This window comes from Durio zibethinus, chromosome 3, assembly GCF_047325235.1.
Source record: "Durio zibethinus cultivar Kanyao isolate XHJ-2024 chromosome 3, ASM4732523v1, whole genome shotgun sequence".
Taxonomy (NCBI): domain Eukaryota; kingdom Viridiplantae; phylum Streptophyta; class Magnoliopsida; order Malvales; family Malvaceae; genus Durio; species Durio zibethinus.
The window spans coordinates 2909960-2931162 of record NC_143164.1 but is presented as its reverse complement, the minus strand read 5'-3'; the positions used below and the strand labels follow the sequence as shown (position 1 = coordinate 2931162).

Genomic DNA, 21203 nt, shown 5'->3' with positions numbered 1-21203 from the left:
TTATTCAAGTCAAGTATAAAAAATTCGAACTCAATTCGATTAATGAATCAAATTACTCAAATTCGAATTTGACTTAATAATAATCTAATCGAATTTAATTTTTATTTAAATTAAATCTAAATAATTTATAAATCCTAATATATCATTTATTTTTCTAATTGCAGCAGAGATCTTTTTCTCCCACTTCAGAGCCAAGTCTCTGGGACCTGTGGGCTATGGGTGTCCCAAGGAAGTCTTTTGCACATCTTAACTTCATTGATTACACATAAGTCATCAGGCCGAGAAGCTGGTCTAGGCCCACTTGAGCACGAAAGAACGTAACCATATTATAAGGTTTGAGTTTAAATAAATGATTAACGAAAATATAGTTATTTTTAAAAAATAATGTTTAATAATTTAATAATTATATTTTTTTCAGGTTTCAATTTTTTTTATAAAAAAAACACATTGGAGACCTCCTAATACGAAGATATTTGCTTCTATTTTTAATAATGTACTGATATATATTGATAATATTCTACTATTTTTTTTATATATCACATTTCATATATAGTTATTGAATAAATTTTAATAAATTATTTAAAAGTATGAGATAATATTATATAAGAAAAAAATAATCATTGAATATCTCATAAATTAATTTTTTAGACATGTATTTAAAAAATAAACAGTACATAAATCAAGTTCACATTGTTAAAATATTTACAAAATTTTTTGATGAAAATCTTTTCAAAAATCTAAGACAACAACTCCTTCGTGTAATAAATTATATGAGTAAGTTTTTCTTAAATCTTACACATAAAACTTATTCTCTCAAATAAATGTCGAAAAAAAAAATTCAAATAATCTCAGAAGCAAATAAAATTAATAAAAATATAAAAAAAAGAATGCAGTTATTTTTAACTTTAAAATTTTCTTCAAATAACAAAAAATATTACAAATAAATACAAATGATAAATTTTGATCGATAATCTTTTTAAAAATGCTTTATGCAAAATCATTGGATACAGCCTATACTCAAGTTGATCCTTTCCGATTACTTTTTAGCTGATAATCCATTTTAAATTTTTAACATAACAAGTTAGATGACAGAATCCCATTATTAAATCAAGGGTCCCGCACACCACAATCAAAAGCAAAATTTTACATTAGCAGTTTATATAAACCAATGGGCCAAACCGAATCTCCCTACCAATCAAATCATTTTTCTCTCTTCTTTCTAAGCCAAATTTCGGTTACAATTCCAGTCACCAGCCACCTCAGAGGCCAGAGTCACCCCCAGCCACAGCCAGCCCTGATCAGTTGCATCACATTTCTCACCACCAGGCCATAGTTTTCCCACGCACCAAACCCAAAAAAAAAAAAAAAGTTTTGTGCTTAACAGAGCAGAAAAATACAAGGAAAATAGAAATACAAGCCAACTGTAAATTCGTCAGTGCTAGGTCATAGCTAACAATACCATTTTTCTCTCCCAATATAGCCTTTGTCACCCCAATCTCTCACTCAAAGCCGTCCCCCTAAACCCTTTCCAGTAATAGCTGACTGTTATGCACCATGGAGCGCACTACACCCCTCAATCTCTCCTTTCTCCTTCTGCATCACCCGCCCTAAACTCCACCGTCGCCTCCGGAAGCACCAGCATTCAACGCTCGTTTCTGTTTTCTTAGCCCTTTTACTGCCATGCGCTGGCATAAGTATGGTTTTTGTTGTTTATATCTGTCTTTTTTGGTGCGTCGCGAATTATCGGACCGATAATTCAGGGTCGTTAGCCGTTAAACAAGTGGCTCAGCAAGGGTTGTCTGTTTCAGAGCTTGAGAAGCTGCCAAAGGTTACCGGGAAGGAGCTTGTGCTGGGGACCGAGTGTGCGGTTTGTCTCGATGAGATTGAGTCTGAGCAACCGGCTAGAATTGTTCACGGTTGTAATCACGGGTTTCATTTGCAATGCGCTGATACTTGGCTTTCGAAGCATTCGGTTTGTCCTGTTTGTAGAACCAAGCTTGAGCCTAAGTTGTTCGATCCTTCTGTTGATAATCCCTGCTAAGCCTTAACTTTCCTTGAAAAAAAAAAAAAAAAAAACAAAGGTCTTGTTTTTAAGAGCATAAAAGTTCAGTGTTTGTTTCCTCGGAAAATAAGAAAGATGCTCCTCTAAGTTATTTCACTTGCATGCCTGTATGGGTTTTCTTTTCTCTTTTTAGTGATATTTTGTTAGTTGTATTAATTTTCATTGATATTAATGTAGATGACATGGGATTTTTCTGGTTGTGTAAAAGTCTTCCATAATTCAAGAGCTTGCTTTTTTTTTTTTTTGGTGTGGAAGTCGAAAAAGGAAGATGAGGATTCATGGGTAAAGCAAGAAAATATTGATAGAAATATTAATAAGTATACATGAAATGGCATGGTGCCATATGATGCATGTAAGCAGCAACTACTACTACTGCTTCTACTTTTTTGGCATGCTTTGATGACCAGTTGGTTAATCGATCATTTGATCTGAGTACTTGGCAAATGGCAATAAAGTATCAGGAGACGTGCGAAGCATTTTTAAAACTCCGAGGAAGCCAGCCCCTGCATAAATCTGGTAATGCCACAAAAGGGAACAAATAGCTTCACTGATTTCATATTTAGAAAGAATATATTGAAAGTGCAGAACAGTCCTTAAGGTTGTCGAAAATTTCCCAAATGGGTCCCTATCCAACGTTTTGTGCATGAAGAGTGACTGGTGGCAGGTTGGTGATGCATCGAGTATTGCAAATGGCAATGGCAGTGGCAGGGCAGCTCGCCGACTGCTAAAACTAGCTGTCTCCTTTTAGATGCCCACAGTCGTTGAAGTTTTGAGTGTACCAATTAAATGAGTTAACGTAAATCATCTATTTCTAAATTTATTAGGCAAAATTTAATTGCCACCTGACCACGACTCTGCCTTATCCCATGGTTACAGATTACCTAACCTGCAATAAGATTAGTAAGAAAGTAGTTTGCAATTTTTGGTGCATACTATTTAGTATTAATCTTTTTGGGTTATGTCTTAAAAAGTAAAATGAAAATGAGTATTTTATAGGCAATCGTTAAAGTTACCATTTGAATAATATATAATATTCTATGCTAATCATTACAAAATTTAAAACATTCTTTTCGCATTTAAATAAGATTGATGCACTTACAAAATTTCACTTACAATCTTCAATAATCAAATACAAAATGTAATTAAGATGATTGCATAAGAGATTAAAAATTTTAATTTAATTTTTTTATTTTCAATATGTGTTTTATATATATATATATAAATATTCAATAATTGTGTGCAATTAATTGTTTGACAGTGTAGGAGGCCATATTCTTCAAAGTTGTAAATAACTTTGAATCGGTTAGGCATAGGAAGCTACTGTCCTTGATGTTTACTTGTCGCTTTGTCATTTTTTTAGCCAAGGGCTTAATTAATTTTGAGTTGCTTGGCCACTAAAGAGGAAAATGAATTATTATCACCCATCCATGTCGTTGAATGAATTTAAATGAATTATTATTGATTTAGAGTATTTATGGAAAATTTTCACTACAATAATTTCAATAATCAACTCTATTCTTTTGAAAATTTTTCATTAAAAAAAGCCTTTTCCAAATCAAATTTGGAAAATAAAATTGGTTCCAACTATTGAAATTTTTTGTAATTCATTAAATAGGCTGATTATATGCACTCAAATTGATGATTTTCAATCGAAATATTAGAATTTTTTTTAGTTGTATGCTTATCCCATTTGTAGAAAACAAGGGTATAGGACATTAATTATTAAAAAAATAAAAAGAAAACAACAACAACAATTTGATTAAGGGGGAGATTTGACTCATCTTTTTTTTTTTTTTCTTGTCCAAGCAAAAAGCTTATTTATTTATAAAATTTCGTAAGAGACTTAAAATGAAAAACATCCTCATTCATGCATATTGAGAGTATGATATTTGAGGGGAGAAAAATCAAAACAAAAGTATGTGATGTAAGGGAAGGTCCACATGCCAAACTGATAACAATCTCTCTCAATATCTTAACCTCACATTTATAGAAAAAGAAAGAATTAGGCAACTGTGTTAATTGTTTCTGCAATTATATGTACACCCAAGAAAAGGAAAAAGAAAAAGGATTTTGAGGTTGATGAATATGTTGTCAAAACCAGCACTCATAGACTTGTTTTATGCTGCTAGATTTTCTGACTTGGGTCATGTTCGGATTCAGAAATAGAATATTATTATATGGACTCTGATAATAATAGAAATAATAAAAATGTGGGCCCTGTTTGAATTTAAAACGGCTCAAACACTGTCCAAGCAAACTCATAAAGTCATAATTAATCAACCTAATCAAGATGGGAGTCTCAAGCTCTCAATATCTGAACGAGTTTTGCTAAAACACGATTGTTTTAAATACAGAGGGCCCGAACATGAGCATGACATGCAGACATTAAGTTGTTTGTATCATAGAGAGAAAGGATTGATTAACTAATAGTTGTGCGCATTTGTTGTAAAATATTAAATTTTTAATTTTAATTATCTAAACTTTTGTGATAGTACCCAAATTCTAAAGATTCAAGCAATTGAAATGATTGAAACAACCAACTAAATGTCATACTCCCTAACACGTAGCCTACTTTGCACAACCGGAACCAATTCATCAAATTAAGAACAATTTACTTCTTGAAGGAGATGTGAATAGAATGGAGATTTTGAGTGTAAATGTTGTGTTGCTATTAATTGGTATGCTGTCTGTCACCATCTTTACGAATGTCATTGGCTTATAAAAATGACCCAGATCGGAGAGAGCTGTCACTGCACCATATGGCAATATCTTTACAGCCTGGCTGCTGTTTTTTCCTTCTATGTCTTTCTTTCTCTATCTCTGTCCTAAACTCCCCAATCTGCTACCTGGTATCATTATCCAAAACGAAACGGGGACCCTTGGCACAGTTAAAATATTCCACCTTTGCTCCTCTACCCTTAGGTAACGGTGAAACTGGATTTTGTTGATGCACCGACATGTAATGAACTGATGGAAGCGAGTGATGTCGCCACGTGTAATGCAATGAACATGTGTACATCAAGGGAAGAAATCGTCCTGCAAAACCTTCAAGCAATGGTAGACAACAATCTTTCCCTGAATGCAAACAAGGCAGCAATTAACCGTAGTACTTTTCATGTCGTTGAATGGGAATTCAAAGCTAAAGGCTGTCAGCCGTCACAGCCCATTCTTGCACGCACTTGGATTATAGAATAGTTAATGAAACAATTCTATTTAAAGCATATGTTGATACAAGTATGTGGTCAGCATTCAAACTTTAACAGAGTATTATTTCAGGTAAGCTAACTGATCAGTAACTTCGCTTGTTGATCATGTTGTCCTTGACCCTTACCTTTGCAAGGTATCCTCACCCACCAATTTTATATCCGTATGGTCCGATTCGCATTGTCATCTGAGGCAAGGGCTAGACTAGATTGACCAACATGATCTTAGAGTTACTGAGCCCTCACTTGTGTGGTTGAGATGCTTTGAGATTAATGAACCTCTGTTCAGTACTGATTCAACCGTATACATTTCCTTTGCAGGTGCCAGTTGATTCCTTGATAGGTAAGACAGTTGGACTTTACTTCTCAGAGGAACGGTGCTTTCCATGTGTTAAGTTCACTCCCAAGCTGATATCCGTTTACCAGAGAATCAAGCAAATGTTGGAAGAAAAAGGTGGTGAGGATTTTGAAATTGTTTTCGTGTCAAATGATCGTGATCAAAGTTCGTTTGACTCGTACTTTGCTACCATGCCATGGCTAGCGTTGCCTTTTGGAGACCCCACTGTTAAAAGCCTTGCAAAGTACTTCGATGTGCAAGGCAATCCTTGTTTGATAATTATAGGTCCTGATGGCAAAACAATAACGAAGCAAGGTAGAAATCTTATAAATCTGTACCAGGAAAATGCGTACCCTTTCACTGTTGCCCAAGTGGAGTTGCTAGAGAAAGAAATTGAGGAGGCAGCTAAGAGCTTACCAAGATCCGAGTATCATGCAGGTCATTGCCATGAGCTTACATTGGTATCAGAAGGCACTGGAGGAGGTCCCTTTATATGCTGCGATTGTGATGAGCAAGGGTCTGGTTGGGCTTACCTATGTCTGGAATGTGGGTACGAGGTGCACCCCAGGTGCATGAGACCTGTGGCACCTGCAGGCTCAATTGAAGGCAGGTAATTGTGAGCTGGCGCTTATCCTAAATGTTGCTAATTGAGCTTTGAGTAATATGCTTTAATCAGGATTATCAGACTTGTTTTGTTAATCTGGTGTTAGGGATTGGCTAGCTTTCCCTTCATCTATGATCTATAAAATGTTATGTGGGTTTCTACTCGGAAAATTATTGTAGCTAAGCCATGAACATCACATTTGGCAGTAAAGAAAATGTGTACTGGAAGCTGGGACGTGATGTTGGAATTTTTTCCTCTCCCTTCTTCGGTCACTTTAACATCACATTCGTCTCATCGCTGCTCAACTGAAGGTCACACGTAAGTGGCAAGCTCAGCTCTCCGATGTCCAAACTAATAAGAATCAACCAAAGGAAGCTTCTATGAAGTTTCTTTTTTGAAGAAATAGGCTTGGGGAAGCCTTTTTGCTTTTGGAATCTATAAACGTAATAAAACAAGAAAAAATTACTACAAAATCAATTAGAAAGAACAATAATAAAACCGTTTGTTAAGCTACTAATAATTACTACTGCTATTTTGGGCAGCCTAAAGTGCTACAACTATAGTCTATCTATAAAATAATTGAAATTGTTCATAGGCTTTTGAAGAAGCTATGACAAGAAGAAGAGGATATACTTCGATGATGCCATGGTCATCTTGATTGCCACGTTGCATAATACAAAAAATATCTATTGAAAACATTGTCCTAGTGGGACAGGTATAGATATGAATTTCCAAGGTGGGTAAAATAATAAATAAATAATAAAATGTTTAACACAAAAAACTATTTTTATTCTATTTTTTACTTTTATGTTTATTTTTTGTTAAATAAATTTAATTATTGTTATTAATTTTTAAAATATTATACTGAATTAAAAATTTTAGAAATATGTTTAGAAAATTTGTTTATTTTTTCAAATTTTATTAAAAATAATAATTAAAATTTAGTTCATTTAACACAAAATCAATAAAAGATAATATAATAATGAGATGGAGAAAGAACTAATTTTTGCCAATTCGTTTAATTCTACTTTATATTTTTCTAATTGTTTTTAATTTATTATTCATTAACTAACAAATAGAAAAAGGAAAAAGGAAAAATCACATCACATCTGATCACATGCTTGTTTGTAAGTGTTCGTGACAGCAGTAACTATCAAAGGGTAAAAACTTGAGAGAAAATAACCGGAGCAAGGCAAGTTGAAGTCGATTTTTGCTGCAATTATTATTATTATTGTTATTATTTTCAATCAAATTCCCCACTCTCCCTTATCAGATCCCTCCAGTCCACCATTTCCCCTCCATAACCTGATAAATTATTTGTCTTTTACTGCTTAATTTCTCCTTTGCTCAATCGAATTCAGCGGTAAGGATAGAGTTTCAAATCTTTTCAAACTCAGATTCAATCAGTAGCCGAAGAAACGGCGGTTAATTGTTTGGATCCGAATTAATTTTGTCAAATTTTCTGTTTTCTTTTGATCTGCTTAACTATTTGGTTCGGTGTAGTGAATACTGATATGTTTTCTGATTCTGTTCTTTAATGTTAGTTTCAGCTTTGAACTTTGATTACTTGAAGATGGGTGCGGAAAAGAACTTCATTGACATGGAGGAGGGAACTCTGGAGATCGGGATGGGTAACTTAGTCAATTTTCGTCCCTTGCTTACATTTTCCTTACTATTTATCGCAATATCATGCAAAGCCCTATTTGCAAGTGAATTGGATGGTGATGAAGTGTTTTTTCTTTGTCATCTTTAGTTGATTGGTTATATAATATGTTTAAATTCAGGATATGTATTTTTAATGGTTAGGTGGATTAAAAAAATGGTGAAGTTAAGAGGGATGTTTAATTATTTCATTTTTTAATCAAACAAGTACTCGACTACTCAAGTTTTTTCATTGGTATGATAAGTGTAATGGGATGCGGGAGTGACAATTTACAGTTATTTTACTTAGTGTGAAGATTACATAGAGCATTAATTGGGAGATTTTTGGTTTGCAGAGTATAGAACTGTGTCTGGTGTTGCGGGACCATTGGTCATTCTTGACAAAGTTAAGGTTGGTTTGCTTTTCTATCCTTTGTTGGTTATCTTCAGAGTTAATTGCAAGTTTGTTGATATGATGGGAACAATTTTGAAATGTTTCAGGGTCCAAAGTATCAGGAGATTGTCAATATTCGGTTGGGAGATGGAACCACTCGACGTGGTCAAGTCTTGGAAGTTGATGGAGAGAAAGCAGTTGTGCAGGTATTTGTCCAAGCATGCAACCATGAATTCTGCCACATAGGAAAAGGTTTTATTGCCTGTGTTATATAATGAGATATCCCAAGATCTGATAGTTATTTGAAGTCCATATTGATGGATCAAATAATGTGGAGGAGAACAGCATACCTGATACAAAACATGTGTGTACTAGAGCCAGTAAAATCATTACCATGAGATATGAATTCCTGAAAGCATTAGGTGACAATTGGTTCTGGAATGGCTTTAAGTTTGTTGAGAAGGTGTATGCATTATTCTTTTCTCTTTCTCCTTTTTCAGGTTTTTGAAGGAACATCTGGAATTGACAACAAATACACAACTGTGCAATTTACAGGAGAGGTGATAAGTTTGCTTTTCTTTGGTACTATAGGTTTCATTTTTATTATGGCTTGTAGAACTAGGATGGCAAATAGAATGGTTAGCTTTACTGGATCTTTTGAACATTAGGGTTTTATTTTTGAAATGTTATTTTCACCTTGTGCTCTTTGATGCAAAACCCTTTTTTACCTTTTTTGAGTGATATGTGTGCTAGTAGCTGTCGCATAACATCTTTATGGTTAAACATGAATGAGCTGAGCTTTCTAAAATAGGAAAGTCTTGGAACACCCATTACTTTCATCTGTAATCCTCTTTGTTTGTGATTTTAAACTTTTTAGACTAGTCATGGTGGTCAGTTTAGTCATTTTGTATGGTTGTTGATTGTTGAGCCCCTTCTATTCTATGTTATAACAGGTTTTGAAAACGCCTGTGTCATTGGATATGCTAGGACGCATATTTAATGGCTCCGGAAAACCCATTGATAATGGCCCTCCTATTTTGCCTGAGGCATACCTGGATATTTCTGGTGAGTGTCTGCAGGAAACTGTGGTTTTCTAATAGTTGAAGGATGAATCAGTTTATCGTACCATTCTAAATATCTGTCATTTTTCCTTTTCAGGGAGCTCTATCAATCCTAGCGAGAGAACTTACCCTGAAGAGATGATTCAGACAGGGATTTCAACAATTGATGTCATGAACTCCATTGCTCGTGGACAGAAGATTCCTCTTTTTTCTGCTGCTGGTCTTCCTCATAATGAAATAGCTGCTCAAATTTGTCGTCAGGCGGGTCTTGTAAAGCGGCTGGAAAAGTCTGATAATCTCCTTGATGTATGTCTACATGTAGCCTAATGTGATATTAATGAAGATTGGCTTGACAGTGTGCTTGATTTTCATTGCTTATTTTGTGGATTTCAATAATTTTTGTTTTGGGAACTGAATTGAACCAATACACAATTTTTTTTGGAAGTGAGATTGTTCATTTCTCTTATTCCACCTTTATATGGCCCCTCCCCTTGTTTTCCCCCAAATTTGATATTTTTTATTGTCCTGTTCTATGGATTGACTTTTAGGATCAGGAAGAAGACAATTTTGCCATTGTGTTTGCTGCTATGGGTGTGAACATGGAGACAGCTCAATTTTTTAAGAGAGATTTTGAGGAAAATGGATCAATGGAGAGAGTTACCCTTTTTCTGAACCTGGTAATTCCATTAATTAATATTTTTCGCTCATCATTTTTTTTTCCTGCAAAGTAATTCAAGTTATATCTATTCATGTCATGAGGTTTTTCCCATTGAAAATGACTGTCTATGAGTATTCTTATCAAGAAAGTAGTCCCATTCCTCTTATCTTTTCCAATGAACCGATCTGTTTAATGTGTCTCCAGGCCAATGACCCCACAATTGAACGAATTATCACACCAAGAATTGCCCTCACAACCGCTGAGTATTTGGCTTATGAATGTGGGAAACATGTTCTGGTTATATTGACAGATATGAGTTCTTACGCAGATGCTCTTCGTGAGGTACATATGCTTTATAGCTGTTCGGCTGGGAGGATATATGGCACATAATTTCTTTGTCAAATTATCCCTATACTGGCAAATAACGTTCTGCTAATGCTCTTTGAACATCTAATTATTTTAACTCAGAAACTCAAAGGCAACCTTGTGTTTTCTTAAGACCTTTCATAGGTATTTTTGGAAGTTAGAGATGACTTTAGAAAGTGAATGTAATCCATTTGACAGTGACTTAGAAGACTTAAATCTGATAAACCGATGAATATAATTCTGGACTGATGTCATTCATCATGTTTTATATGTGCCTGTAGGTATCTGCTGCACGCGAAGAAGTCCCTGGAAGGCGTGGGTATCCTGGTTATATGTATACTGATCTGGCAACAATTTATGAACGTGCAGGGCGTATAGAAGGAAGAAAAGGTTCTATTACCCAAATTCCTATTTTGACCATGCCTAATGATGGTAAGAGGCAACTCCGACAAAAAACAAAATACAGCATTCTTTTAAGTTTTAACACTGGTTGTCTGATATAGTACTTGGTTGATTTCTGTGAACCAGATATCACGCATCCTACACCAGATCTTACTGGTTATATTACTGAAGGGCAGATATACATTGATAGACAACTCCACAATCGACAAGTGAGTGAAACAATATTCATTATTGTTTTAATTATTGAACATGGTTTTAGAATCTACTGTAGCATATGCACAGTGTCAAATTCAATTAAATTAAAATTACTCCCTTTTTCAAAGTTTAAAATCTTAAGTTGCCTAATAGATGTAATTACATATGGAATGCCAGTGCTTACGTTTGAACAGTATGTATAATTATTGATCTTATGTTTATTTATTTTCTTAACAGATATACCCACCAATTAATGTACTCCCTTCACTTTCTCGATTAATGAAGGTATGACTGTTAATTATTATCATTTCATCTTGTATGAGAAAGTTTACCTGCTTGTTAATAAGTGGACACATAAATTAGAGTTTATGCTGAGCTTTTCCTTTCGTTATTTACATTTCAGAGTGCTATTGGTGAAGGGATGACTCGTAGAGATCATGCTGATGTGTCCAACCAGGTCTTATTGAGAAGTTCTAAAATGAAGCAAGGTTTCCTTCCACTTAAGTACTATTGTTATACACACTGAAACCTTGCTTTTCTTGATTTCAGCTATATGCAAACTATGCTATTGGAAAAGATGTTCAAGCAATGAAAGCTGTGGTTGGAGAGGAAGCACTTTCTTCTGAGGATCTGGTTTCTCTCTCTCTTTCTCTCTGTTTGTATGTGTGTGTGTTTTTGTGTGGGGGTTCCATACCATGCATGTGCGGCTTTGCATGCAAGGTTATCAAACATAAAGCTTCATATTAAGAATTGAATTTTGATTTTCTCCATGTTATCATCTTCCAGCTTTATCTGGAGTTCCTAGATAAATTTGAGAGAAAATTCGTGACTCAAGGTGCTTATGATACTCGCAACATCTTCCAGTCACTTGATTTAGCATGGACTTTGCTTCGAATCTTCCCACGGGAACTTCTCCACCGTATACCTGCAAAGACACTTGACCAGTACTACAGTCGTGATGCAACAAGCTGATCTGATAAAGCAAGTCTGCTCTTTGCTTATCAACATCATGTCAATTTTCATTTGAATTAAGTCTGCCATTGGGTCGCTTCACCAAAAACACTTTGCCTTTGCTGCATGACCTCGACGGAAATCAGTCTCGATGAATGGGTTCTCTACGACTGCAGCGCACTACATGTCTATTTCTAGAAACAGGTTTCCTTAAAACTTTCATTCAAGTTCATGGCCTGTGATTATTTTAGTCATAAGTATTCTTTGTTTCGAGAACCCAGAAGCTTTTCGAGAACAGTATTTTCAGGACGTTATTTCGTCATTCAAACTGCGATGAAAAAGGATAGGAGATTGGATTAAGTTGTTGGATTTATAGCCTTTGTCTAAGTCTAAAGTCTAGTGGCACTATATATTCCTCGTGGGTTTGCATTGGCTGCTTTTTAGCACTTTCCAACGTCGTTTCAAATCTTATTTTTGTCAGCTTTGGCAGTGGCTCCTTTAATTTGAGTGGAAATTTCATTGAAATTAGTTGCCAATGACATCGCCCATTGAAACAATATGAAAAGAAAGAGCTAACGTCGAAAGAAAAGGGGTTTTTTCTCGAATTTTACATAATGATTTAAATGTAATAAGAAGGGCAACAATGCATACGAAAATATTATGTACAAATTTCTAAATTCCTAGTACAATTCTGGCGTGGTTTTTGTGTCCCGTTTAGTTCGGAACTCTGTAGTCGAGCTTGAACAAGAAGAATGGAAACTTTGTCGATGATAAGTGCGTCCATACTTCAGAAGAGTAGAGGCAGGGGCAGAACTTAATTTTCTGTATTCGACTTGGAGCATAAAAAATTTCTCCTGCATAGAGGGCAAGATTTATACCCCATGCTATGAATTATTTCTCCCTGTAAAAAGTCCTGGAAATTCGAAACCGTATACAAGAAAGATCAACGAAAGCGTATTTCGATTAAATGAACTTTAGTCAGAACACTCGAAACTGACAGGAAGAGTGGCTAATCAAATCAAATAGCAGAAATGACAGAACAGAAAGGCCAAAATGTGAAAAAACGAAGGCAAATCGAACAAGAGGTTCTTTTCCTGGACGAGTGATCTTAGGAATTTTTTCTCGAGAATTCTTAGACAACCCTTTATTCCAGGGGACTTGGTTTAATTTAGAGCCAAATGCGTTTATCTAATCAAAACCAAATTCAAATTCAAGCATTAAACTAAATGCCATTTTCGTATCATCTGAGTCTGCTGTGCCCAGTCTAAGTTGTTGAATTTAGACGGGACGATTCATTCACGGGGAGTTGGGTTTGGATTTAGAAGAGGAAAGCAAATAGTTTAATACTAGCCTGAGGTTAGTTAGGTATAGATATTGGTTTTGGAGCCAGATTTGAGAGTGATCTTACTCTTACTCAACCCAAAAAGAAAAAATCCAACTTACTCTTCGATCTTCCTAGATCGACGACACCATTGGGAATTGTCAAGGTTCCTTGGGCTTGAATGGGATTTTATACAAATGGAAATGGCCTATAAAATCAAACAAAACGGTAAAATGAAACGTTTGAGCTTTAACAACGAAGTAAGCTCCGAAACATGAAACAGACCCCTAAAATCCCCCCTTCTATTTATGGAAAATGCTTTCCCTTATTTACTTCTCTCTCTCTCTCAAGCAAAGCACAGCATAGTCAGTCAACCCAAACAAAAAGGTAATGAATGATACTCAAGACCATTCCAGAGGCAAAAGCAAAGCACCTAATAATGCAACAGTATAACCAAAGAAAAAACGTCTCTGGATGCTCATGCAACAATCATAACAATTCAATCAAACAAAATCACACGAAAACAGGTGAAAAAAGACAACTCTTTTGTTTTGTTAACAGCCACTATGGGACTCTGCCAATCTCGGGGATTCTGCTTGGGAAAATCCAAGTCTAATGAAATCCCAATCACTTCCTCATCCGATTCTTCTCCTCGCCCATATCAACTATTGCCCAAAACAGCCGAAGAACAGTTTAACCCAACTCTACAAAAACCAACCATGGAAAACCAAAATCCTTCTTTTCCTAAAGCTCTTTCAACATCCCTGATTGAAACCACTTTGCTCAAACCTTATGTTGACATCACCACCATTTATGATATTGACAAAGAGTTGAGAAGAGATCAGTTTGGCATCACTTATCTTTGCACTGAAAAGGCAACAGGGAGAAAATACGCCTGCAATTCTATTTCGAGGCATAAACTAACCACTGACAAGGACGTAGAAGATGTTAGAAGAGAGATTTTGATACTAAAGCATCTAGCTGGGCAACCAAATATTGTTGAGTTCAAAGATGCCTATGAAGATGAGCATTCTCTGCATTTGGTAATGGAGTTGTGTTCAGGTGGCGATCTTTTGGATCGGATCATAGCTAAAGGGCGTTATTCAGAACCTCAAGCGGCTTCAATTTGTAGGCAGATTGTGAATGTGGTGCATATCTGTCATTTTATGGGGGTTATGCATAGAGACTTGAAGCCTGAGAATTTCTTGATGGTTAGCAAGGATTTGAATTCTCCAATAAAGGCCACTGGTTTTGGACTCTCTGTCTTCATTGAGGAAGGCTAGCTACTACTTTTTACTGTTTCTATTTGATTTATTATGCTTTTGTTTTTTGAAGTTGGTTCTCAATCAATCTTTCTCTTTTAAATCTTTGATTACTTCCAACTCCTGCATGATACATATTATCGTTCCTTTTTCTGTCAGACATGGCCATAGCTTGATCAAAGTCTCTAATTTTTTTGAAATTATATTATGATTTTTTTTCCTATTTCGGTTAAACCCCAGGTTTTACTATTGGACAAATTTGCTAGAATCAATTTCAGGAAACAGATAAATTTGATTAAGGCGTTTTCAGTGATCTCCATTGTTAAAAACTTAAAGCAATAAAAATGAAGTTGGGTATATCAATTAGAGCCGGAAGCGGACTCTGCACATTATTCTTTCTAGATTTACTCATGGGTAAACCAATCCAAGTCAATGAAGAAGGGGACCGGTCAGCCAAGTCAATGATATTTTTTTCTAAGTACGAAGTTCATACTGGTGAGAAAGAATCGATAGAACAAAATAAAAGGCTAATTAGAAAAAGAATCACGTTGTAGGTTCATGGCATAATGATTCATGACTAAACCAGATGCTTAGCCTATTATTATACGTCCAAAAGACCAGACATATTGCTGTGAAAGTGAAAGCACTGATTAATCTACATCAGATTCAACAAAAGAAATTAAGGGGTTTGGACTGTGGACAATTGAGTTGCACCATTACAGGCACAGCAGGAGCTATTTTTGCTCTCATGTCTCATCACCATGCATGAGATACATGCTCCTCTTTGAGAGAATTGCTATCATCGTGCAAGTTATCTGATGCTGTCATAAAATCCATGGATATCCAACACAAAACGTTAAGATTTTACCAAATAGATTTAATGGTCAACTATTCAGATTGAATGTAGTATTATACTCATTGATTTTTGGTGAAACCGTTACAACAGCATTTCCCCTCTTTGATTGATTTACGAACTATCATTTGATGACATCACATTTGTGTATATTAGTATCTTTTCTCAACTTCACCTTTCTCAATTATTTTCTGTGCTTTTCGAATTTGATTTTCTCGAATTTATTTATGCATTAGATTTTCCAAGTAATCATGAATCTCATATTGTCTAATTCTACTTATAAGCATTTGAATTTCACTTAACTTTTCAGGTAGAATGTATAGGGACCTTGTTGGAAGTACATATTATGTTGCACCAGAGGTGTTACAGCGGAAATATGGCAAGGAGATTGATATGTGGAGTGCTGGAGCCATTTTATACATTCTTCTTAGTGGAGTGCCTCCATTTTGGGGTGGTATGTGAAAATTTTATGTTTTTTTTTTGTTTGGATAAAGTTTTCAATAATCCAAGAGAGAATTGAAGCAGAGTTGTGCTACAAGAGCTGTAGGGAAACACAAAATGTCCAGCACAACATAACAACTTCAGTTTCCTGTTTCAGTTTGTGTGCTGCCATAGAAATTTGAATTGAGACCAAATAGTCACCATTCATATGGATATTGACAAAAGTAGTACATATGAAAATTCAAAGAACAAGAATTGGAGGGCTCATAATGACTTGCTACTTTCCCTCCCATCCATGCTGTCATTTGGTTTGTCCATCCCTTCATTTTCTGAGAGAGATTTAACTTGTTCTGGAAATTTTTAAAGGGTTTACTTTTGGTTCGGATACCTTTTTCATCTGTTAATGAATAATTTTGTTGCAGAGACTGAGAAAGAAATCTTTAAAGCAGTTTTAGAAGGTAATCTGGACTTGAAAAGCCAGCCATGGCCATCTATATCTGATGGTGCAAAGGACCTCATCAGGAAGATGCTAGCAAGGGACCCTAAGAAACGGATTACAGCTGCCCAAGCCCTAGGTAAAGAACTAATGATATATGTGTCTGAAAATTAGGCAAAAACCTTCTATACAAATTAACAACATTGAATATTGGTTTCATCTTAATGCAGAAAATAATTAGGTAATTAGTGGGCAATTAATGTTTTTCATTTTGTGTATTTGAACCAGAACACCCATGGATGAATGTGGGTAGTGATGCATCTGACAAACCTATTCAAAGTGCTCTTCTTAGTAGGCTGAAGCAGTTCAGAGTAATGAACAAGCTCAAAAAGCTTGCCTTAAAGGTATGATCCAATGCCTCTGGTTTTTTACTCATTTGAAACTCAATTGCAATTTAAACATCTTGGATAACAATATTCTTTGCATTTGTGATGTTATTCTAGGATAAATAATTTACTCAAGCATAAAAGCACAAATTTCATTTTCTTTCTTTCATTTTCCCACCAGCTGATATCTTTATCTGAAATTTTGATTGCTGGAAGGTGATAGCAGAAAGCCTATCATCAGAAGAGATCAAGGGCTTGAATCACATGTTCAGAAACTTCGACACAAACGGAAGTGGTACAATAACTGTAGAAGAACTCAGGGATGGATTAGCTCGATTGGGATCTAAGCTAACGGAAACAGAAATAAAGCAACTTATGGATGCTGTAAGAGTTATCGAACTATATAATCCCTTCCCCCTCTTCTTTTTATTGAAACCATTTACTTATGGAAATGAGCCTTGAGATATATGCAATTCCTTCAAGTTGGCAACTTCTGAAAATCTAAACTTTATTATTCTATCAGGCTGATGTTGACAAGAGTGGAGCCATTGATTACATTGAATTTATCACTGCTACAATGGATCGACATAGGCTTGATAGGGAAGAAAATATACACAAGGCGTTCCGCTTCTTTGACAAAGATGGTAGTGGGTAAATATATTGTACTACTTCCTTTTCTTTTTCACTCTTCCTAAATTAGTTAGCATGAGCTAACATATTTTCCAGAATGAGATCTTTATTAAGTTTTTAACATTCATGTATCGTTTAACTTGACTTGATTGTTACTATTCTTATTTTCATTCAGGTTTATCACAAGAGATGAATTAAGACAAGCCATGAGCGAGTATGGAATGGGAGATGAGGCTACAGTAGATGAAGTGATTGAGGATGTTGATACTGATAAGGTAATTTTCTTCTTTTAGTCCTCCTAATCACTCTTTATCTTTTTGTTCCTCGTATAATTTCGTTAAAATTTCAATGGTGTTGGATAAATGATTCTATCATTGGACTGGATAGGATGGGAGAATCAATTATGAGGAGTTTGTAGCCATGATGAAAAGAGGAACTCAAGAGGGGAATGGGAAATAAAGACACAGTAACTGCTCGTTGTAACCATGAATAACTAAAAAGGGATCATCTACACTGCTACTCCATTCTTGAACTCGTCCAACTTTCTGCTCTTTCCATCTTCACTACAATTATGATATTTTACAGTCGGCTGTTGATGTATCAGCAGCGACCCATGTTCCTATCTCCTAATGAATCTATCAAGTATGACATCATATTTTCTCACTGGTGCAGGATGCCGATAGTATTTTCAAGGGCAAACACCATTAAAAAAAAAAAAATTAAGAACAAATACTTCTCAATCTCAGATAAAAGAATATTGGACCTGAGTTTAAAAGGTTACATGAATCACACTCTCCCAGTACTGGACCATTATGACATGTACCTTGGTATCCTGTCAAGCAAAAAACAGCACGTATCAAACTAATAAAGAATCAATTCAACTGGCAGAAATAAGAACATTAATCATTAAAAGTTAAAACCAGCTTACTATCACAAAAACACCAAGCCAAGCGTACGGGTATGATTATTCTGCATTTTCTATCTTCTCATGCCATAATTTCATTTAACTCTCTACACCTTCAAAAACCTCAAAAAACGCTCCTTGACCCTTTAGCATATACATGGTAATTCATCCAAGTAAGTGACCTATCATTGAAAAAGCTAGGTAGCTAGCTAGCTCTGCTAATAAACTTCTCCAAAGGTTGTTTGAGGGACCTCGTACATTTCTAATCTCATTACAAGTACCTCTATAGAGCAGCTTACACCTTGTATTCTTCAACATGCATCCACTTCGTAGAGGACCATTTGTTCCCCATAATCACAGGGCATCCACCTGGCATCAGCCGTGTAAGACAGTTAAATTTATTTGTTAATTTAGCAGTAGATAACTACAAGTTGCTATGATAAAATGAGAAATAACTTTCGAACATAACTGTCAAACATTTATGGCACGACAATGGATAACAGTTCAAATCTTTTTGCTATCGAAATGTAAAACGGCTTAGTCATTCTTGAACCACAGCTAAAGATTAAAAACGAAAAAAGAAGGTGGGAAGGGGATCAACTGCAAACCATGCAAACTTGAAGGATCTAGTGTGACATCAGGTCTCATGCTCCAGAACAGCAATGCATCACCCATCTTAGGCTTCACAGCAAGACCCTGTTTACCACATTCAGACAATTCATTCCACCAAGGTACAGCACTAACATTTACCTTGGCTGCAGGAAATATTGTCTCACCCCCTTCTTCAACATCTGACCTGCAACATTAGCAGAAAATATGGTAAGAGGTAACAAATCCATTTTTTTTCAAATATAGAAAGGAGAAATGAAGAAAGTTTCTGTGACACTTGATTGGGTGTGGAATGCATCATGCACATGTACAGAGAAAATTATAAAACTTACAAATACATAAGCATAGTAGCCATCCGCTGGCCTCCATTTTTAGTGTTGAACTCATCAAGGAAGTAATCAAAGTGTGCATCATATTTCTGTCCAACTTCATAGTGGAGAACTTGAAGACCTTCTCCATGCTCTGTAGATTACAACGTTTGCTTTAAGTCATAAAAGGAACAAAACAATAAACCAACAGAAAATGCAATAATTGGGAAAAAAAAGGGACAATCAATTTAATTGCAAAAACAAATTAAAAAAGTAAAAAAATTAGAAAATATCTAATCTGGACAACATTTGCTGTAAATAATAATATGCTAGAGAGAAACAGGACGAAAAATATCCCATTTGCACATGGCCACTAACGTCTACTGAGGTTTAATTGAGACTCATAACCAGGAGCTTCCATAAAAAGACATCTCAACATATTTTTGCAAAAAAAAAAATAATAATAATAATTATTGGTTTCAGAGTAAAATATTTGTAGAAGGTTTTGTTTGGTATTAGAATCTCATACCTACAGGAATGAAAGGGTAGTCCGCTATCCCTTTTTCTATGTCCCTAATTCTTTTATCTTGCCCTCTTCTCAGAAACATACCCGAGCTTGAACGCACCCTGCGAACAATCTAAGTGTCATAAGACGTAACATTAGGTTCGTTGTTCAACATATAACTGATCTTCAAACAACACAGGGTTTCTCAAATAACTTTCGAGAAAAGCATAAAGAGGAGAATTGATGTTCAATATATTAACATCATATCTTAGCATTTGTAATCACAACAAAAGAAGAGATTACACTTCAACTGGGTTAATCCATTCCACCTCTTGGAACGAAAAGAACTGAAATAAAAATACTTAATCGAATGGTAATAAAGGAGGATAGAAAATGCAAACCTGCTATCTTTACTTTTCCCTGTTTTGCTATCAACAACAGTGGACTTTGCCATGTGAGGTTTAGCAAGATTTATTAGGTACTCGCATTCTTCCTTGGACTGTTGAAAGGAGTAAAAAGTCAAAATCAAGACAACAACCCAAAAAAAAAAAGTAATTATCATCATCATTACTACTACTGTTACTGTTATTATTATTAACCAAAAACTAAGAGGAAGACCTCAAACTCAACAGACACTACATAAAACTGCACTCACTGGCCAGAATTATACCAATTCAGGAAAAAGAAAAGGGTTTTACAAGGTTTCCTTCGTAAATTATTCAACTCATCAAATCCATCTGCGTTGTATTTCCAGAGGAGAACTATTATTCTCATTAATTACAAAATTTCCCACCGTAATCATATACAAGCCGAAAGATGAGATTGCCAATTTCAAATTATTTAAAACCCTTGACACATTTGTGTAAAAGTAATTTACAAATAAATATTATAAGAAAAAGAAAAAGAATAGAATAGAAGCTAACCAAGAAGTTATGATAAATGAAAGCTCTAGGCTCCCAAGAAAGGACTTCAGTCGACCGCTCCCCCCTCTTCCCAAAACCTTTTCCTCTGCATCAAAATCCCGCCCAAATACTAATTCAAATTAACGAAAACGATCAGGAAAAGACATCGCTATCGGAAGAGATCAATGCGTTAGGAATTTAACCACCACAACTACCTTTCAAAAGCCATGCGTGTATAGGAAGGGGGATCATTGGGAGGAGAATCATCGCTGTTTATTGGGAGAGAGAAAATCCCTAGTCCCAAAAGCATCAATAAAACGACCGTTAACATAAACAACATCGATAACACAAGCGTTACTGTCGACCATTTCTTCGCTTGTAGTCTAGAATGTCTCACTTTCGCCATTCTTGAATTAAAACAAGAACAAAAGCATTCAGCTCAAAACCCCAGAGATCAATCCAATGAAAACAAAACCCCTAAATCCGAATTTTGGATAAAACGGAGATTCAAAAACTTGAACAAATTTTCTACGGGGATGAGGAAAACGGAACCGTTGAAGGACTAACCGACTTTGCGACGCCCATTTGAGGGCGCGGCTTTTATATAGAAGCTTTTTCAGACATTGTCGTGTCTCTGGCAAGGGTAATTCGAAATGACAAAATTATCCTTGTTAATGGTGCAGTGAACCATTGGTAGTGTTCATTGAATTGTTAACAGTGGGTATAATTGTCATTATAATTGTGCTCGTGGTTTTACCATCCGGCGTGTTTG

At 35.4% G+C, this 21203-nt stretch overlaps 4 protein-coding genes and 1 pseudogene across 10 annotated transcripts; 4 read left to right on the top strand and 1 right to left on the bottom strand.

Annotated features, from left to right (window-relative positions):
- Nucleotides 1-1052: 1052 nt before the first annotated feature.
- Nucleotides 1053-2269, top strand: LOC111301757 (E3 ubiquitin-protein ligase ATL23 pseudogene; annotated as a pseudogene).
- A 2542-nt stretch (nucleotides 2270-4811) lies between these two features.
- On the top strand, nucleotides 4812-6646 carry LOC111301538 (putative nucleoredoxin 2). Its single transcript, XM_022897409.2, has 3 exons — nucleotides 4812-5338; nucleotides 5587-6212; nucleotides 6413-6646. The coding sequence occupies exons 1-3, from the start codon at nucleotides 5261-5263 to the stop codon at nucleotides 6513-6515; spliced, it is 807 nt and encodes a 268-aa protein (XP_022753144.1). The 5' UTR covers nucleotides 4812-5260; the 3' UTR covers nucleotides 6516-6646.
- A 616-nt stretch (nucleotides 6647-7262) lies between these two features.
- Nucleotides 7263-12354, top strand: LOC111300881 (V-type proton ATPase subunit B2). Of its 4 annotated transcripts, none has more exons than XM_022896566.2 (15): nucleotides 7263-7398; nucleotides 7757-7837; nucleotides 8204-8259; nucleotides 8349-8447; nucleotides 8742-8801; nucleotides 9195-9306; nucleotides 9400-9608; nucleotides 9851-9979; nucleotides 10165-10302; nucleotides 10608-10758; nucleotides 10855-10937; nucleotides 11161-11208; nucleotides 11327-11380; nucleotides 11473-11556; nucleotides 11710-12354. In XM_022896566.2, exons 2-15 carry the CDS (start codon nucleotides 7780-7782, stop codon nucleotides 11893-11895), a joined length of 1467 nt encoding a protein of 488 aa, XP_022752301.1. In that variant the 5' UTR covers nucleotides 7263-7398; nucleotides 7757-7779; the 3' UTR covers nucleotides 11896-12354. The 4 variants fall into 4 exon arrangements, with proteins under 4 accessions (XP_022752301.1, XP_022752336.1, XP_022752225.1 ...); XM_022896601.2 differs by having other exon boundaries at nucleotides 7278-7398; nucleotides 7751-7837; XM_022896490.2 differs by lacking the exon at nucleotides 7263-7398 and adding an exon at nucleotides 7412-7569.
- A 1270-nt stretch (nucleotides 12355-13624) lies between these two features.
- On the top strand, nucleotides 13625-17865 carry LOC111301822 (calcium-dependent protein kinase 29-like). Of its 2 annotated transcripts, XM_022897847.2 has the most exons (8): nucleotides 13625-14473; nucleotides 15621-15764; nucleotides 16174-16326; nucleotides 16476-16591; nucleotides 16790-16957; nucleotides 17097-17224; nucleotides 17379-17478; nucleotides 17591-17865. In XM_022897847.2, the coding sequence occupies exons 1-8, from the start codon at nucleotides 13762-13764 to the stop codon at nucleotides 17660-17662; spliced, it is 1593 nt and encodes a 530-aa protein (XP_022753582.2). In that variant the 5' UTR covers nucleotides 13625-13761; the 3' UTR covers nucleotides 17663-17865. The 2 variants fall into 2 exon arrangements, with proteins under 2 accessions (XP_022753582.2, XP_089614178.1); XM_089758052.1 differs by lacking the exons at nucleotides 17379-17478; nucleotides 17591-17865 and having other exon boundaries at nucleotides 17097-17228.
- LOC111301390 (putative prolyl 4-hydroxylase 3) lies at nucleotides 17675-20972 on the bottom strand. 3 transcript variants are annotated; one of them, XR_016340761.1, is made up of 9 exons: nucleotides 20647-20972; nucleotides 20453-20537; nucleotides 19931-20028; nucleotides 19554-19651; nucleotides 19049-19178; nucleotides 18716-18903; nucleotides 18389-18476; nucleotides 17985-18035; nucleotides 17675-17866 (listed from the first exon to the last, which is right to left on the bottom strand). XR_016340761.1 is itself a non-coding variant. In XM_022897209.2 (8 exons), the coding sequence occupies exons 1-7, from the start codon at nucleotides 20835-20837 to the stop codon at nucleotides 18403-18405; spliced, it is 864 nt and encodes a 287-aa protein (XP_022752944.1). In that variant the 5' UTR covers nucleotides 20838-20972; the 3' UTR covers nucleotides 17902-18035; nucleotides 18389-18402. The 3 variants fall into 3 exon arrangements, 2 of the variants coding, with proteins under 2 accessions (XP_022752944.1, XP_022752859.1); XM_022897209.2 differs by lacking the exon at nucleotides 17675-17866 and having other exon boundaries at nucleotides 17902-18035; XM_022897124.2 differs by lacking the exons at nucleotides 17675-17866; nucleotides 17985-18035 and adding an exon at nucleotides 18086-18251.
- Between the last annotated feature and the right edge of the window lie 231 nt (nucleotides 20973-21203).